Source organism: Pelodiscus sinensis, chromosome 6 (genome assembly GCF_052426305.1).
Source record: "Pelodiscus sinensis isolate ZL-2025 chromosome 6, ASM5242630v1, whole genome shotgun sequence".
Lineage (NCBI taxonomy): Eukaryota > Metazoa > Chordata > Testudines > Trionychidae > Pelodiscus > Pelodiscus sinensis.
Window position 1 is genome coordinate 79,870,288 of NC_143057.1, and position 19,899 is coordinate 79,890,186.

At 41.0% G+C, this 19,899-nt stretch overlaps 1 protein-coding gene across 4 annotated transcripts in view; it reads left to right on the plus strand.

The window, feature by feature from the left end:
- The window catches only part of HAPLN1 (hyaluronan and proteoglycan link protein 1), an 87,524-nt gene that overhangs the window by 46,642 nt on the left and 20,983 nt on the right, over window positions 1–19,899 (plus strand). For all 4 annotated transcript variants that reach the window (XM_006124342.5, XM_006124341.5, XM_006124340.5 and 1 more), the window contains exon 3: window positions 8,975–9,337. In XM_006124342.5, coding sequence (XP_006124404.2) covers window positions 8,975–9,337 — 363 coding nt within the window. The remainder of the gene's footprint in view (window positions 1–8,974; window positions 9,338–19,899) is intronic.

Consider the following 19,899-nt stretch of genomic DNA (forward strand, 5'->3'; position numbering starts at 1 on the left):
TTGTACCCTGCGAATCATAGAATAATAGAATCATAGAATCCTAGGGCTGGAAGACACTCCAGGAGGTCATCAAGTCCAGCCCCCTGCCCAAAGCAGGACCAATCCCAACTAAATCATCCCAGCCAGGGCTTTGTCAAGCCGGGACTTAAAAACATCTAGGGATGGAGATTCCACCACTCCCTAGGTAACCTATTCCAGTGCTTCACCACCCTCCTCGTGAAATAGTTTTTCCTATTATTCAACCTAGACTTCCCCCACTGTAACTTGAGACCATTGCTCCTTGTTCTGCCATCCCTCACTACGAGAACAACCTCTCTCCCAGCAATTTGAAGGTTGCTATCAAATCTCTCCTCACTCTTCTCTTCTGCAGACTAAATAAGCCCAAATCCCTCAGCCTCTCCTTGTAGGGTCCCAAAGATCCCATGATCCTTCCACTGGCCTGTGATAACTGGAATCCAAACAATCATTTTAACTGTCCTTTTTGAAGCCAACAGAGACTGCTTCTGCAGCACAGAGGAGACCCAGAAACCCCTCTGCAAGTCTCTCCTAGTCATGGGTCCTTAGCAATGGGCCCCACTACGAGTGGGAGATTCACCCAAAATGAACTTAAAGAGTATATAGATTTCTTTTCTGTGTACTGTCCTCACATCTGTCCCTTGTTTTTCTCTCCTATTTCTTTCTCTTGGCCCATTTCTTTTACTCATGTGTTCCTTTCTTTTTGATCCCTTAGTTTTATATTTCTTAAGAGGAAAATGAATGATGCCTTTGAAATTTTGTACATTTTAAGATGCTTTGAAATTTTGTACATTAATGACTAAAGGCTGGAAGCTTAAGGCTGAAAGTTGTACTTATTTTGAAACTTTAATTGCCCTTCTTAGTCTTGGTTTACATGCAGTTTTTATACTGATTAAACTCTTTTGGCTATGCATTAGAGATGTGCAAGTTTAATTATATTAGTATAGTTAAAGCAAGTATATTTTTAGTGTGAAGATAAGCCCTTAGGGTATGTCTACACTAGCCCCCTAGTTCAAACTAGGGAGGCTAATGTAGGCATTCGAAGTTGCAAATCAAGCCCAGGATTTAAATATCTCGCGCTTGATTTGTATCTTCCCGGTAGGTCGCCATTTTTTAAATTTACAAGTCCGGACCAACTGCCCGTGTCTACATGCAGCAGGGACCCGGTAGTTCGAATTAAAGCCCGAGTTCGAACAACTTGTTATTCCTCCTGGAATGAGGTTTAACAAGTAGTTTGATTTAGGGGCTTTAATTCGAACTACCGGGTCCCTGCCGCGTATATACGCAGGCAGTTAGTCCGGACTTGTAAATTTAAAAAAAAAAGGCAACTGGCCAGGAAGATGCAAATCAAGTGCGGGATATTTAAATCCCGGGCTTGATTTGCAACTTCGAATGCCTACATTAGCCTCCCTAGTTCGAACTAGGGGACTAGTGTAAACATACCCATAGGGACTCTGAGAATCTGGAAATAAGGAAAACTATGATTTTCCCCAACCTCAGTTTTGTGTAACTTTTGAACCCATCTAATTGCTACTGACAGTCTCATAAGTCAAAGTCCCAGGATATCAATTAGGGTACATCTAAACTGTGGAGCTATTTTGGGATACTTCTGGTATCCCGAAATAGCTATTCCATGTCTTTGAAACAAGCCCGTTAATTCAAAATATAATGGACTCGCTATTCCAACGTCCCTGTAAACCTCATTCCATGAGGATTAAGGGAAGTTTCAGAATAGCAGTTTATTTCGAAATTACAAAATAAGCTATTTCAAAATTATCTCAAAATAAGCTAGGCAATTTATGTAGCTCAAATTGCGCAGCTTATTTTGAGCTAAGGGTGCAATGTAGACACACCCCTAGAGAGAAGAAATACTTCTGTAAATTGCAACTCTGCATTTAACAAAGTTGACTCAGCTAAAGCACTAACTGGCAACTTAATTGCTTGAGGGTGGTAGGAGACTTTAACATATGCATCCAATTTATCTAAGATTTTAAAAACAAACAAGAAAGCCCAGGGGAGAGAATACATGGGACTGGTTTGACTAGGTCTATTCTGTAGCTTTTTATTGAATAGTGTGTTTTAAAGTTAATATCAAGCATAATTTCTCTGTCCTTTATAAAAAGTGTACACCCTCTACATATACATTAGAAAAATTTTCATGGTGTGCACCACAGTCTGACCACAGCATGGTGTGCACCACAGCAAACATGAAAATTTAATGTCTTTGGAAAAAGAAAGACATATTAATCAAAAATAAGCAAAATGTCCTTCTCCACTAATCTATATACAGAGAGTCCACTGCACACTCAGAATAAATTGATCAGCTAGTAAGGGCCTACAGGCAGCCAGAGGAGCATTACAAGGCATCTGATACTGGCCACTTTCAGAGCTAGGTTCCTATGGCCCCAATGTAGCCTTTCTGCAGCAGATCTCTCAGGCATATTCCTGCCCTCCTATGGCCAATGAGTATCCAACAATCCTTACTCAGGCAAAAACAAAAAGTCTCAAACAGATCAATAGCAAGGAGAATATCCTCGTTAATTCTTCTACATTCCTATCTCATTTTTCTTGGGTTTGCTTAATGTAATTGAACTGAATGCTTATCTGCTTTCTATTCACAATACTGTATTGTGGTTTAAAGGTTTAAAATAATCAGCTGCATCTAGACTGGCATGATATTGCAGAAATACTGCATGATTTTGCAGACCAGGGGGACAGGGAGCAAAGCAGAGCAAAGCCGCAGAGCCCGAGGGCAGCAGGACAGCCACGGTGCGTCTGGGCTGTCCCTCTGCCCCCGTGCTCCACGGCTTTGCTCCGGACGCCTGTGGTACAGCAGCTGGGGCGCTGCCGGTTGGTCCCGTAGTGCCGCTCCGGGCGCTACTGGACCAACCCGGCAGCACCTCAGCTGCTCTGCACCAGGCATCCTGATTCAACCACTGCTGGTCAGTTTCAGCAGCGGCTGAATCAGGATGCCTGGGGCAGAGCAGCTTGGGTGCTGCTGGGTTGGTCCAGTAGCGCCGAGGAGCGGCGGTGCTCCTGGACCAACCCAGCAGCACCCCAGCTGCTCTGCCCCAGGCGTCCCCAAGTCAGCCGCTGCTGAAACTGACCCGTGGCTGACTACAGGAAGCCCCTGCCCCGGGCTTCCTGGAATCGGCCGCTGATCAGTTTCAGCAGCAGCTGACTTGGGGATGCCTGGGGTTCTTAAGTTGAATCTGTATGTAAGTCAGAACTGGCGTCCAGATTCAGCCGCTGTTGAAACTGATCAGTTTCAGCAGCGGCTGAATCTGGACGTCAGTTCCGACTTACATACAGATTCAACTTAAGAACAAACCTACAGTCCCTATCTTGTACGTAACCCTGGGACTGCCTGTATTGCTGATGATGGCACAGCCTTCAGAGCTGAGCACCCAACCAAGAGCCACCACTCTCCAGCCACCCAGCTCTGAAAGCAGAGCAGAGGTAAGGGTGGCAATACCACAACCCCCCAAACCTTCCTTTTGGATCAGGACCCCCAGTTTGTTTGTTTGTTTTGAAATGCTGGTCTTCCCAACAAAATCTGCTTAGTATAGGCTAAAAGCACACAAAAGAACAAATTTCATGGCAGGAGACTAGATTTCACAGTCCATGACACATTGCCTGTCCTGCAAACAGGTATTTGCTATTGGCTGGAAACTGGCCAATGGGAGCTACTGGGGATGGGAGTAGCGTGAGAAACCTCTTCCCCTGGCTTTCAGCATTCAGAGATGCACATGGATCCACAGCCAGCTTTACTGAGGCTATGTCTACACTGCGGGTTTTTTTGCGGAAGAGGATATGCAAATGGAGCTCTCATTTGCATATCTTTTTCCGATTCTTTTTGCAAAAGAGGTTTTGCGGCTAAAAAGCCCCATGTAGATATGGCCATTTGTCAGAAAAAACCCTTTTTCGCAAGAGTCCTTATTCCTCAAAAATTGAGGTTTACAGGATCTTGCAAAAAAGGGTTGTTGTTTTTTCCCAACAAATGGCCACGTCTACATGGGCCATTTTTAGTGGCAAAACCTCGTCCGCAAAAAGAATTGGAAGAAGATATGCAAATGAGTTCACCATTTGCATATCCTCTTCCTCAAAAAAATTGCAGTGTAGACATAGCCTGAGTGCCGAGTGGTGGCAGGGCAGGCAGAGTGCTGGCTGAGGCTCTCGTGGGCCAGATTTGGCATTTCTGTGACTGGATGAAGCCCACAGAGCATATTTTGCCCAGCCCTGGTCTAGGCTATAGGGCAGCCCAAGATAGTGGAGTCTTTCCTTTATGGCTACGTCTACACTGGCCCCTTTTACGAAAGGGGCATGCTAATTTTAAACTTCGTAATAGGGAAATCCGCGGGGGATTTAAATATCCCCCGCGGGATTTAAATAAAGATGTCCGCCGCTTTTTTCCGGCTTGGGGAAAAGCCAGAAAAAAGCGCCTAGACTGGCCCGATCCTCCGGAATAAAGCCCTTTTCCGGAGGATCTCTTATTCCTACTTTGAAGTAGGGCTTTACTCCGGAGGATCGGGCCAGTCTAGACACTTTTTTCCGGCTTTTCCCCAAGCCGGAAAAAAGCGGCGGACATCTTTATTTAAATCCCGCGGGGGATATTTAAATCCCCCGCGGATTTCCCTATTATGAAGTTTAAAATTAGCATGCCCCTTTTGTAAAAGGGGCCAGTGTAGACGTAGCCTAATGAGTATTGATGAGCCATAAACTTCTATCTGGCTACTCCACTGTTGTACCTGAAAAGCTAGTTGTGTGTGATCCGAACCTCATTTCATTTTTCAGAAGCAGAATACAAAGCAAAACTTCATAATTTCACATCCAATACTAGCATGCACAATCCAACAGGATAATAATCAGCTGATCAAGATTTTTAAAATGATCCCTCACAAGGCATGGTTTGTACAAACCTAACATAATTACATGGCAAGAGTAAATATGTGAGTTTCAGGGTGCTACTCTGAGGTACATAGTGTCACAGTACTGGTGACTGAAACACTTATCCCAGATTTGTCTGGCATCTCTACAACTAGATAATGAGATATTGTGTGTCAGAGGCCCAATCTGGCACAAATACTTTCAAAAATTATGTGGAAAATAATTTTTGCTGACAAATTTTAAGCTGGAAAAATATAACTTGTTCATGTTTCTCATATAGTACAAATGAAGTGTAGTTGGCGTTTGAGCCAAAGAACAAAAAAGCTTGTTTTGCCCCGACAATAAATTTAAAGAGGTTTTTAGCATTTGCAGAAAACAAAAACAGAGTAACAAATCTAACTAAAACAAAAACGAGCAAAAACAAAAACAAAAAAGAGATATTTTCTTAAGTAACTCTTCCTGATGTTTTGTTAATTTTTTTCATTACTGCAGATTCTTTACTACTTACATGTACTTACTGCTTACATGTAGTTTTATTAGTATCTATTCCCCAAGTATGTTCAAATTATGTAACAGAACAGCAAAGCTGTTGAAAGAAGGAATCAAGTCAAGCTAATTACTTCATGGATATTTTACTAGTGAGAGTAAAAAGCATCTGGAAGCTGAAGGATTTCTACAGATAATGCGAGCAGTAAAGAGAATCCATCTGACAAAATACACTCATGATAGCTGAAAGAGAAATTCTTAAAATTATATTTTCTTCCACTATGCACATTTTTTGTCATTGGACTGTAAGTTCTTCCCTTCAACTCTGGCCTGTGCCTACCTACCGTGTTGAGTGGCATTACAACCATTACATTCTGAATAAATTTTGATGGATAAAATCTGACAAAGACCATTTGACAAAGGCTGCCACTAGCAGCATGGATGGTGTCTACATACTGTCCAGATTCTTGCCGCCAGCCCTGCAGTATTCCCATCATTTCCCAAAGCTGATGTGCCATTAGTCATAATAGGCTAAATATTATTCTTATATGCAGAAGCCAGTGGGAGCCATCAAAAGCTATTAATGTAAATTGGAAGGCAAAATTTGGGCTAATGTAGTGAATAACCCAGCAGGTGTAGTTAAACGGAAAGACCTGGCAGTGCATTAATAAATCAGACTGCTAGCCATCTACAGTACCTAGAAATCCCACTGAAGTCAATGGGAGGTGTATGCATAATGATAGCAATGACGGGAACCAGAGTATGACTTGTATGACAGACACAGAATTGGTGAGAAGGCAAAAGTATAATTTCTTACCTAAGGTCTTTGACAGGATCATAGTAGGAGCAAGTGGCCCATCCTGCTGCGGGCACAATCTTGGCTACATTTCAGTTTTTAAACTGGTAGTTCAATCTGAGCTACCCTTAAATCTACCTGAGCTGGAAATTATACCAATGCCTGCTTTAGTATAGACCTACCGTAAGAGACATGTTTCCTCTTCTACACCATCCAATGCTCTTGTTGGTAGTCCCTTTGTTCAACCAATATACACTTTGAATATAATTAATTGTGGGAGGGGCAGGGTTTGGGTAGTAAGCTACAACAGGCAGCTTAAACTCTTGTCAAGACAATGTTAAGTTGTGCAGATCAGCCTTCATGGAAGCTCTTACTACTTGGCTTTGAGATGAAACAGCAAGAGGCCAGCCAGCATGAGCATGAGAATAGGTGCAACAGCCACCCCTTTCCCTCTGGTAGCAAGTTCTCTACAAGCCATTTTTACTTTTCCCTTTTGTCAAGAGCTTTTGTGGTCAGAACTTCTCCTTCATTTGAAAAAGCAGGATTCATTTTCACTGGAGGGAACCAAATTGGTATATATTCCTCATGCCCATGGTAACATCCATTATTGCATCATCTGGTTCCTTCTTCATTTATTTATCAAAAAGTGTATGACTCAGCCAAAAGGGGGCAGTTCCTAACTTTTGGAGAGAAGAGAGAAGCAGAAGTAATATCTAAACATGGAAGAGAAGACAAAACTATTACAGACTGTTCAATCTTGTACAATTGATAGAAAGGCAGATGTCCACAAGCAAGCTACTGCAGATAAGCACAGTCCTGTTAAATAACCCAAGTGAATTAGTATGATTTTGTAACAAGTTCAGATATTGCAACCTACTTTTTCATAGAAAGGAATTTCTTCTTTTAAATATTCCTCTCTCAAGAATTGATTTGAAAAGGCTCCAGTAAGTTGTTCTGCAAATTTTATAGTATTGGTACTGTGAGAGTCTCCTTCTGGATCAGTCTAAAATGAAGGAAATGATGATTTATTCCTATTAGGGTTGCCAGATGATTTCAACAAAAATACTGGACACACTTGACATTACTTCACAATCTACATTACATATTATTTAGAAAATATAAATTTTCTCATTTATATTTTCTCAATTTGTTTCCCAAACAGAAAGCTTAAATACTGGACTGTCTGATTCAAAACCAGGCATCTGGCAACCCTAATGCCCATTCCTATTTCTGTGATCAAATGATTGAAATAAAGTCTACCTGGTAGCAGCTGAGCTTCTGCTTATCTGATGAGATAAATGTTTTATCCCTTTGGTAGGGCCAGTACCTGGAATTATTTCATTGAAAATCCTGCCCAGCAAATTTCTTTCAACCTAGTACTGACCATATAGCAGAGGATAAGAATATTAGTTAGGATATTAACATTATCTTTGGTATCAGATTACTCTGCAAGGCACAAGAAGTATGAATCACTGGGTCCCTTGGTAACCTTCTCTTTTGTCTCTTCCTCCTCTCCCTCCCCTCCCCCTTTAACCTCCTTCCGCCTCAGCCAGCCTGCTGGATACAATATTCTAGTGAGATAAGATGGGTAAGGTAATGTGCTGAAGAATAGCTCTGTGGCCCTTGGGAGCTTGTCCAATAGAAGCTGATCCAATAAAAATATTACCTTCCCTATCTTATGCAGCTCATATTTTGGGATCAACACATCTAAAACAATACTGCAAACAATATTCTAATAGGAGTCTTAACAATGCTGTGTACAAGCGCAAGACCATTTCTGTAGGGCTGAAAATTCGAATATATTTTGTTTTTCTTACCTCCCCCTTCCCCCTGCTTATCCTAGGCAACTCTGGAGTCATGGGAGCTTAACTCTGTGCTGAACAGTGGTGACAAGAGTCTTTTGTCCTTTGTAATCCTTTCTTTGCTCAAAGGAAAAATCTGACCCTCTCTATACTTGGCATAGGCCAGTGTTTCTCAAAGTGGTCTGCAAAACCACTTTGAGAAACCTGCTACTGGCCACTCTGGACTGTTTATTTACTGGCTCCACAGCCACAGAGCCTCGCAGCTCCCATTGGCTCCGATTCGCCATTCACCATGTCTCCCCTTGGCTGCAAACAGCAAACCGGAGCCAATGGGAGCTATGAGGGTCTGTGGCTGCAGAGCTAGTAAACAAACAATCCAGAACAGCCAGTTAACTAGTTTCTCAAAGTGGTTTCACGGACCACTTTGAGAAACACTGGAATAGGCTATTTTCCCCAGGGTGCTAGCTCAGCTGTGCTAATGGGCTTCTTAATCTCCTCTCCCGCCTCCCCTGGCCTCTGCCTGTCTATTCTCTGACCACCAGTGTTGGAAGGAGAGTAGTGAGCCCATAAACTACTGTATCTGCTACAATGAAACCTTGCACCCATTTACACCACATTATTCATGCATTTGCTGGATCATCATATAGCCCTATGTAAGGCGATGAAATCAGTAATTTACTTACTAAGGCTAATTTATCACGTATGTATAGTAGCCTGTTCATCAATGAAGCAACTATTACATTAGAAGTGCCCTCTCCTTTCAAGTTGCAAATATTTATTGTCAAGGATAAAACTAGTATAGCAAGCCTGGTACTAAATACCTACTGTATAGTAGAACACAGCTCTAGGAGAGTGATTATGCAGAACTGATTGTATCAAATAGTGAATGTTTACTACTGCATGTAGCCTGTATCCCATTTTGTGAAAGCTAGAATTCAGACTAATGGTTGTTCTTATTTGTTCATTTTGTTTTTTCAAATTCTATCAGAAAATGGACCCCGCCTACTTGTGGAATCAGAACAAACAAAAGTCTTCTCACATAGGGGTGGCAACATCACACTACCATGTAAATTTTACCGTGAACATGCATCAGCTGGCTCAGGAAAAATCCGGATCAAGTGGACCAAACTCACCTCTGATTACCTCAAGGAAGTTGACGTCTTTGTTGCAATGGGACTCCACCAAAAGAGTTACGGAAACTACCAGGGCAGGGTGTTTCTGAAAAAAAGCAGTGAAAATGATGCTTCTCTTGTAATAATAGATATAACACTGGAGGATTATGGGCGATATAAATGTGAGGTGATTGAAGGATTAGAGGATGACACAGCAGTAGTATCTCTGGATTTACAAGGTAGGTAGTATTTACATTACAGATTTCTGGAACATTAACCAACACATCCCTTTCCAAATAAATATACAAAAGAAAAAAAAACGAGGAGTCAGGTGGCACTTTAAAGACTAACAAATTTATTAGGATATTAGAGCATAAGCTTTTGTGAGCTACAACTCACTTCCTCAGCTAAAACATAATGGTAACTGCAATGGCAATGTAGACTAGAGCTCATATTCTTACTCTATTTAGCAGTTACATTTATTATTTTAATATATATTGTGATTGGTTTTTTTAAATGAACCACTATCTACCTTAATGATATGTCTTTGATCATTAGAAATCTACTCAGGAAAATATGTGAGGGTGATTATAAAATTATTGAATAACAGTCAATCCAAAAAGTATATTGATCACAATGGGTCATATGATGTCACCCATACTCACATTGATTAGTACTTTTCACTGCTAATTACTCTGCGATTACTGAGGAGTAAAGTATTGCACATGAATGGGGGAGGCAGAATTGGTTTGCAAGCTATTACCTCCTTCTCTTGCATAATCGTTTCTCTAATAGCTAATGCACAGTGTAGGCTGAAGTTGATTTTTCTTTTACAATCATTTAAGAAAAAAGGAGAAATTGTTTGTTTGTTCCTAGTCTGCAGTATATCAATCCATGAATGATTTAAGATCTGAACATATGCATGCCACCTCCCATCTGCTAATCCACTACTACTACATTTAAAGCTGCATTCATATGTTGGTGAAAGCAAGGGCTTCGTTTAACAATTCAGACCTGCTTTGTACGTTCTTAGGTCACCCTCTTCAAAAAAGCATAGGTCATTCTATATTTTTGTTGTTCACTCCATTTTAACCCTTTTCCTTTGCATAGGACTTTATGTCCTCCTTGATGTATTATTTTTGGCCACATATATTCACACTAATATGAAATGTAGAATTATTTTCAGAATCCCCAATCTTCAAACTCTCAAGAGCTTTCAATGAATAAACTTTGAATAGACCCTTCACAGATTTCTGCAAATTGTGTTTATCTCCAGCTTGTAAATTTGCTGGAACAACACTGGTATAGTATGCCAGGTATGGTATGTCAGCTACACAACCATTTAGTTTCATTCTTACTTTGTTAAGTTTTTCTCAGATACTGAGCTGTGCTTGCAATGTGGGATAGGTAAAGTTCTTTATGGGTAAAGTTCTTTATTGTATGCTTTGGTATTCATTTATTTGCTAACAAGACTCTGTCTGCATAATGTAGAATGGTCCTGCCTTACTTCTCCATGTTCATTTGTCAATTCCTGGTAACATTCCTGGTAACATTCCTGGTGCATTCCATTTGTCAATACAGAAAAATATACACATCTTCCATGCCATTGTAAAGGCAAAATTATTCAACTTACATTTTTTTTCATCCCATCATTATTATTAGTCTTTATCTCTTCAATTTCAAAGAAGAATGTAACTCTCTGTTAAAGAAAATTAGACTTGTATACAGGTTAAGTCAACTAAAACTCATTTCGAGTGGAGAAAAAAATGAGTAGGAGGCCAAAGGCATGTGGCTCTATTTTTATCCTTTTTCCTCATCTTTGTACAAGGAAAAATTGAATCACTGAAGTGAGGTATCAGGTTCAGTTTATAATGTTGATCAAATAAAGTAAAATCCTGACTCCCTGGTGCCTGGGATGAGATTCTGTGATGAGCCTCTGTGAGGCTCACAGCACAGGTGGCTATGGTAGTTTCAGAAGATTGTTGTGCTCTCCTTTTCCCTTAGGGTATGTCAACACAGCATGCTTATTTTAAAATAAGCTATTTCAGATTTTTTTTTCCAAAATAGTTTATTTCAAAATATCACGTCTACACTCCAGGGAAGCCTCAAAATTAGTCCAAGATAGGCTTCCCTAATGTGGATGTGTTACCTCGAACTAGAACCCCAAGAAGCACTGGGGAGTAATTACTCTGAATGGCTCTGGGGAGGAGCTATTTCGAAATAGCAGCAGGGGAGCGTCAACGCTATTGCTATTCTAAAATAGCTGTTTCGGAATAAGCATTGTTCTTCATGGAATGAGGTTTACAGATTTCAAAATAAGCCATCAGTTATTTCAAAATTATTTCAAAATAACAGAATTACTGTGTAGCCACTCGCATTGTTATTTTGAAATAACGGCTGTTATTCTGAAATGGTGCTGCTGTGTAGATACACCCTGGCTGCGTCTAGACTGGCAAGTTTTTCCGCAAAAACAGCTGCTTTTGCAGAAAAACTTGCCAGCTATCTACACTGGCCGCTTGAATTTCCGCAAGAACACTGACTTCCAACTGTCTGAAATCAGTGCTTCTTGTGGAAATACTATGCTGCTCCCGTTCGGGCAAAAGTCCTTTTGTGCAAAACTTTTGCACAAAAGGGCCAGTGTAGACAGCTCAGATTTGTTTTGCGCAAAAAAGCCCCGATCGCGAAAATGGCGATCTGGGCTTTTTTGCGCAAAAGCGCATCTAGATTGGCACGGAAGCTTTTCCGCAAAAAGTGATTTGTGGAAAATCATGCCAGTCTAGACGTAGCCCCTTACATAAACCAGAGGGCCTTTCTTGGGCTGCTGTAGGGGCCATAGCACTACAGGGTGACTATAACTCAGAGGTATTAAAACTGATATTATGGCAACTGAGTGACAAAGCTTTTATTGTTCACAGGTACTTAACTGCCTTCCTCACCCAGTGACAAGTACTAGTGTAAAGCAAACCCGCCCTCACTTGTAGGGGATGGAAGTTGGTGCCCACGAACAGCATTTTTACACTGTCAAACTTCTAGTGACACAGCTATGTTGATGAAAGAGCTGTGTAGGGCAGACATATCCTAAGTACCATGCTGAACATTGAACTGAAGCTTATGCTCATTGCAAAATATATGATATGCATTAAATGGTGTTTCCCTGGAATGTCCCTTTAAAATAAGGCATTGCTTCTTGTTTTTCATATATTTTCCCTTATTTCCATCCAACAAAATTGGTTACTCTAAATGCTGTCCAGAATCAGCCTGTATATAAAACACTTGTACATATCTACAGAGCAGTGGGCTTACTAAATTAACTAGATCGATATTTCGAAGTTTTCTATATGTACAAAAAAATTGATCTTTCTGATCTACCAAACATAGCAGCTTACTTAACCAAGATCCACAGCGCAATGTTTGCTATGAAAATGACAATAGTTTTTCCTAAGACAATTAAGCTTGATTAAACACACTTATTTTTGAAATGAGCATATATTTAATGTGTTGTAATGCTCATACTGTCCGTTTGCTCTCCGTCATACTCATGACGTTGGGCCGACAGCCTTGCCCACCCCCTGGTCTGGGGAAAGGGGACAGCTCCATGCTTCTGGAAGGAGTGGGGCCTCAGGGAGAAGGAGATGGAGCTGGGGGCAGCAGTCTTTCAGCACCAACTGAAGCAAGCTGCCCCCCTCCCTTCTCTGGCAACCCTCATAATTGCCCAGAGCATGCCACAGTGGTGCCCCAGTGGCAATTCGAAGGGCGGTGGCTGGAGCCCTGGTCTCTTTTGAATCTCTGGGCCTCTCCATTGGTGGGCCTACGCTCATGTCTCAGCTTATCTGCATTTTTCAGAGGGGAGACTTTGATTGCAGTTTTAGGTACATGTACAATGCAAAAGAGATCTCTTCACAGCAAATCAGTTCCTGGGGGGGAGGAGGGACGGCAGAATAAAGATGTATCAGCCCATCCTTGTGCTATCCTAACATTCAACAGCTGCTACAAATAGTATGGTCAATCTCACCATTAGAAGGTGCCACATCAATAGCTCCATGTCCTTAGATGCTAGCCCTAAAGGATGCCAATTGGCAGAGAGACCAAACATTTATTTTCAGAAATGCCCATGGCAGTTTGAGGCAGCTGGTCACTTCAATGTGAGTTCACTGTACAAAACAATAAATCTTTGGCTCGATGAAGAGGTGTTTATCATATCAGGGAGGATAGTTGACCTTGTCCTCTATGTCAGTTAAGATTAGTGTTTTTTGTTTCTGTAGGCACAAGGGAGGCCTGGAAAATAGCATTAAATAAACTGTCCATAGTAAGTGGACAACATTTCAATAGTAGCTGTCAAATACTAATGTAAATAAATTATTTTAAAAGGTTGCTATACTGTATATCATGGTATTACATTCTAACAGGGCAAAACTGAATACACATAAGAATGAATGGATATAATTTCAATATCATTTAGAACAGTTCTTAAATCAAGTGACTCCACTTTATTAAAGACTATTATAACTATTAAAATATGCTTACACTTTCTGGTAGATTGGCACTACTGCAATCGATGCAGTGAATGTCAATTTACCGGGGCTGGGGAAAACATACTAAATCAATGGGAGAGCACAGAGAATATCTTATTGCCTCTATATAAAACCATGGTTCGCTCACATCTTGAATACTGTGTACGGATGTGGTCACCTCATCTCAAAAAAAAAATTGGCATTGGAAAAGGTTCAGAAAAGGGCAACAAAAATGATTAGAGATTTGGAACGGGACCCATATGAAGAAAGATTAAAGACGTGGACTTTTCAGCTTAGAAAAGAGGAGATGAAGGGGGGGAGATGATAGAGCTCTATAAAATCATGACTGGGGTGGAAAAAGTGACTAGAGGAAAGTTATTTACGTATTTCTACAATATAAGAACTAGGGGTCACCAAATTAAATTAATAGGCACCAGGTTTTAAACAACAAAAAGGAAGTTTTTCTTCACTCATTGCACAACCAACCTGTGGAACTCCTTGCCAGAGGATGTGGTGTAGACTAGAACTTTAATAGGGTTCAAAAAAGAGCTAGATAGATTCCTGGAGGTTAGGTCCATCAATGGCTTTTAGCGAGAATAAATAGGAATGTCCCTAGCCTCTGTTGCCTGAAAATGGGTGACAGGAGAGGGATCACATGAGGATTACCTGTTGTTCTTCCCTCCCTCTGGAGCATTTGGCATTGGCCACTGTTGGCAGACAGGATACTGGGCTAGATGGACCTTTGGTCTGACCCAATATGGCCATTCTTATGTTCTTATTTGTGTACTCCATCTCCCCAAGAAGCATAAGAGAAGTATATAGGAGAAGCTCTCCTGTCAACACAGCAAAGTGAAGACACTGCAGTAAGTAGATCTAAATATGTGGACTTCAGCTACACTATTCTCTTACTTGAAGCATAACTAAGATTAATCTCACTGGTGCTTACTGGTTATGGTTAATCTGACTGGAGCAGCCTACCTCATTGTAGGCGGGGGGCACTCCAGCCTGGCTGGAGCAACACCCATCCACAGCAGGGGGAGCTGGGCCTACTGCTCTACCCCCTCTGTTTAAGTGGTTAATGGGTTAAGCATAATGTTTCACTGGTTCACTGATTAAATGGGATTTTACATCTCTACTGGGTATATGTCTCTTAATCAGCTCCCTGTCATTGCTAGTGCCTCGGAGACTCATGCAGTTTGAGCTCTCCTTTTCTCTGGCTGTGGTACACATAATGATTTAGTCTCTTGCAGGCTTTAATGCTTAGGTCCAATTTTGGTTGCTGGACGTAATGTGTGTGTATGGTGTGGTATTGGTGGCCTGTGATATACAGGAGGTCAGACTGGGTGATCTGGTGGTCTCTTCTGGCCATAAACTCTATGACTAATGGCTTTTGAAATAAATGGAATAGCATAGCTAAATATCCATATATTATACTGGAAATATATTCAGAAGACTCTGCTTTTAATACACACTGAAATATGGTTTACATTATCTATATATTAGGGTGGCTACTGCCAAAAAAAGTTTTGCATAACTTCCAATGAATTCCCTTTAGTGCAGCTTCTAAAGCTTCTGCCTGTGAACCACGCAAGGCCCATTCTGCATCTTTGCTAAGCCGTTACACCAGCAAAACAAAGAATTCCAAGCATTTCTTTTGCTGAGGTGACAAGAGGTGTCACCCACCTCTATGAAACCTGGCTGGATTACAGAAGAGTGGAACCACTTGATGAACTGGCTGCTCAAGGATGGTTATGTTATCTGGATCCATGGAGCAGTGTGAGAACACTGAATACCCCACAAATATAGCAGACTGGAAGCCAGAGAAGGATTCTGAAGGAGAGAGAAGAGTTTCCGTGTTCACTCTGAATTATAAAAACATGAGATGGAAAATGCTGCTTAGGCCATCTAGCATACCCCCCTGCCAGTGTAAGATTGCTCCCTGCAGTACAGTATATAGGGAGCCTTACTATATCCTATGTTGACTCTGGCTACAGGAAGCCTTGATTTTCTGTTTAGACTAGAACTAAAGGAAGCCTATTTCTTTACTCTGGCTATGGATAGCCTCTCCACCCTTCCAGCTCCATCTGGGCTAACAGAATTTTGTGTTGTCTCCTTGTCTATAAATACAATGGTCACCCTTAAAAGTTTGCTGGCTGCATATAATGCTACCTCAGTCCCCTATTAACTGCCACCTTAACAGTCCTATTTAAGATAACTTCATTATGTTAGACACAATTGCCACAGTTTTAAAGGCAACTAGTGTAAACTGTACTACTTTATACTAGGGGCAGGAAACTAGCGACTAGAGAATTTCAAAAGGCTAAGTCTGGCATTCCATTTCAAAATTTTGTATTAAAAGCACAAATATAATCGGCCTTCCCACTACTCAGACACGCCTATCCATTTAAGATGGGATTTGCAAAAGTTCTTTAGTTACCCAGTTTCTACTGATTTGCAATGGGATTTGGGCACCGAGCTCCCATAGGCTTGATCAAAAAACTCATCTCTTAATGCAAAGAAAGTACTTCTCAGATAGAATAAAGTGTAAAAATAATATCCTTTCACGGATAACTTGAGACCCCCAGATGAAAGATGAGATTAAAGAAGAAAGGATGAATGTAACTGAGGCTGTGGTCAGTGGTCTGCAATGCTCTGAGTTTAACAGGGGTTTGAAGGGGCACCATGAATTTTCACAAGCCACAGATTTGTCTGACTAGTACTAATATATTATTGGGTGATATTGCTCAGTCCTAGCTAATTACCACCACCACATTCAGTTCTTTTTTTCCTGTGACGATCATTTTTCCTGTGACGCTCTACTCTGCACTAGTTAGGCCTCAGCTGGAATACTGTGTCCAGTTTTGGGCGCCACATTTCAAGAAAGATGTGGAGAAATTGGAAAGGGTACAGAGAAGAGCGACAAGAATGATTAAAGGTCTAGAGAACATGACCTATGAAGCCAGGCTTCATGAACTGGGCTTGTTTAGTTTGGAAAAAAGAAGATTAAGGGGGGACATGATAGTGGTTTTCAAATATCTAAAGGGGTGTCACAAGGAGGAAGGAGAAAATTTGTTCCTCTTGGTTTCTGAGGACAGGACAAGGAGTAATGGGCTTAAAGTGCAGCAAGGGAGGTTTAGATTGGACATTAGGAAAAAATTCCTAACTGTCAGGGTGGTCAAATATTGGAATAAATTGCCAAGTGAGGTGGTGGAATCTCCCTCTCTGGAGATATTTAAGAACAGGTTAGATAGACATCTGTCAGGGATGGTGTAGATGAAGCTTGGTCCTGCCTTGAGGGCGGGGGGCTGGACTTGATGACCTTTCGAGGTCCCTTCCAGTCCTGTGATTCTATGATTTTATGATTAGGGATTGTTAGCTGATTCAGCACCCCCCTTTAGCTAGCAGATTATACAGTTCTGTACTTTAACTTCACAGATTAGAGAATAAATTTGCATATCATGTGAATAATAGTACTTCTACTCAAAAGGGATGAGTTTATGGAGAAAAATTCAGCTCAAAAGTCCAGTTCTCAAAGGTACTCAGCACTAAACTCATTAAAATCAATGGATGTTAGTCCATTGGATGTCAGTCTTCAAAAGCTGAGTGCTTTTGAAGACTGGGTCCAACTGTGTTCCTTTTCCCCTTTTCTCTTTCTAAATATTTATTTGACTAAGCTTGCAGTATAAGCCAAAGCATGTGTTTGTGCACTATAAGGTGATCATTCAAATAAACACAGGTGTGTTTACTGGAATGTGCATTACTTCAAATAGCTGTCATGCTAATTTTATGGACACATTCTAATTTCCGTTAAAATCACCAGTTCTCAGGATTCTCTGATTAAGCTCAGAATCAGAGAGCAAACACAATGATGGGTCTGTCTTCACATACAAAGTTACAAATATCTTCAACAGGATATAGTGAGGTGGCCTTGGTTCTTCATGATGTTCTTTAGATTCAGAGAGGAGACAAGCTGTTATCTGAGAGGGTTTATTTAAATGAATTGAGTATGAAAGTTGGTATATTTATAGTATTATAAATGATGCTGTTGTAACAGTGTTGCTCCCAGGATATTAGAGAGAGATGGTGGATCGGGTAATATCCTTTATTGGACCAAATTATGTTGGTGTGACAGAGCTTTGAAAGCTTATCTTTTGAATATTGTGAATGTATAACTCCTGAAAGATTTCTAACCTGCATCACAAAAGCAAAGAGTTGTGTCACTGAGATCAGTATAGATACAGTTTTGGGGCTCTGACCCTCCACAAGCCACATCAATGTTCCTACATTTTGGCATGAGGAACTCCTAGGATTAAAGGTAGACTTTTGTGGATAAATTTATTACTGCTACCGAGAGGAGATTGGGTTGAGCAGGGGTCTAAAAGTCAGGGGGCGTTATTTCATTTCCAGCTGTAGGGAAAAAATGTAACTTTCAGGTAGGTTTGCCAGATGGTTTAACTAAAAATACCAAACACCACCCCTCCTTTCACCCCTAAAAAGGCCACTGGGGACAAAATTCTGTTGAGAAAAAAAAGGGGGGGAGACCAAAGTTGTTGAGCAAAGAAAAAAAAAGACCCCAAGAGTTGTTAAGCAAAAAATTTAAAAAAACAACAGCATGCCCCTTTAAGAAACGCTTTTAAGGCTTTTGGATTCTAACAGGCTGCTGGCAACCATCCGCCATCTTGTCTCCCTGCTCTGGGCCAGACAGCTCCCCTGCAGAACTAGGTAAGCACCTGGGATTTTCACCTCCTGGATGGGAAAAAAATCAGAAAATACTGGACATTTTAAGTATCTAGTATTTTCTGAATGTTTTTACCGGACAGGAGGCAAAAATACTGGACTATCTGGATCAATACCAGACACCTGGCAACCCTACTTTCAGGATGGTCTTTTGCTCCATCCAAAAAATGATATGATAGATTGTCAATGACAAGAACACTAGCTGGAGGTGTTAGGTACCTAACTAGTACACAAAAGCATAAGAATCTATCTATTAACTTTGATTTTTATCTGCTTAGGTTTAAGTACCCATTCTCCAGATATTTAATGATGCTGTCTCCCACCCCCTCCCTTTTTTTCTCTCCTCCTTCCCCTCTCCTATTTATTTCGAGTTTTCATATCCTCAATGCATAACTCCAGTCATCTGAAGAAGTGGGCTGTGCCCACAAAAGCTCATGATACCATCTACATGTTTCGTTAGTCTATAAAGTGCTACCAGACCATTTGTTTTTTTCTGTAACAGACTAACTCAGCTACCTCCTGAAGCTCCTGCAGCAGTAGAGATATCTGTAATATAGGTGATCCTTATTAATTCAACATTAGAAGCTATAGAGAAAAAAGGCATGCCAGTAGATATAAATACAGGGTAAAGTGGAGCTACACAAAGCATGGATCATGGGACAAATCCAACCAACCAATCTATTCCAGTAACTGCAGAGAGATGTCAGTGTAATCAATTGTAGGCTTTTATTGTGAATGAATTCACAACTTCTAATCTGTTCTGCAGAAGATATACCCACAAGCGATTACAGTGCATATTTATATATTGTTAAAACATTTTAGCTAGAATTATGAACACATTAAGCACCTAAAAACATAGATAGTCACTAAAATAAAATTGTGTTTTACAGTAACACAGCACTTATGGATCCAAATTTCACTTCAGCAATAGTCACTGGGTAGTTAGAGGAGAGTAAGTGAGTTTCGTTAAATATTGCTGATGAGAGAATTCTCAAACTTGTATAAGTTTCACTGTCTCTACTGAGATGCTCCTCTTTTTAAAACCAATGTTATCTGTGTTGTATTCCTCTTCAAGGACTAAGACCTGATCTTAGGCTTTGGGCCAACCTCATGTGTTGAAAGGAAACATCCCATAAACTTGTGTCCTCTGCATTTGGGCCAGCCACAGCTCTGCCCTCACCCCTCTGAATGTCCTCCAGCTGTGATCACTGTGCAGTGAGCAGGGGTGGACTGGCAATCAAAATAGGCCCGGAAAATTGGTTGAGAACGGCCCACTTTTTCCCATCAAAGAATTTTTTTTTAATTTATTCTTTGACCCCCATTAACCACACCCTGACCCCCATTTGCCACACCCCCTAACTCTCATTAGCCAGACCTCCGCAGGTAACACTCTCGGGGCAAGATGGATACATGACCAGAAGTAAAAGGTGTCATGTGACCCCTCTAAAGACTCACGATCCTCCTACCAATAGGGATTAGTTTGGCCCCCACCAACCCCCCCTCATGCAACTATCCTGCAATTGCATTAACCCAATGTGTGTGACATTAACTTG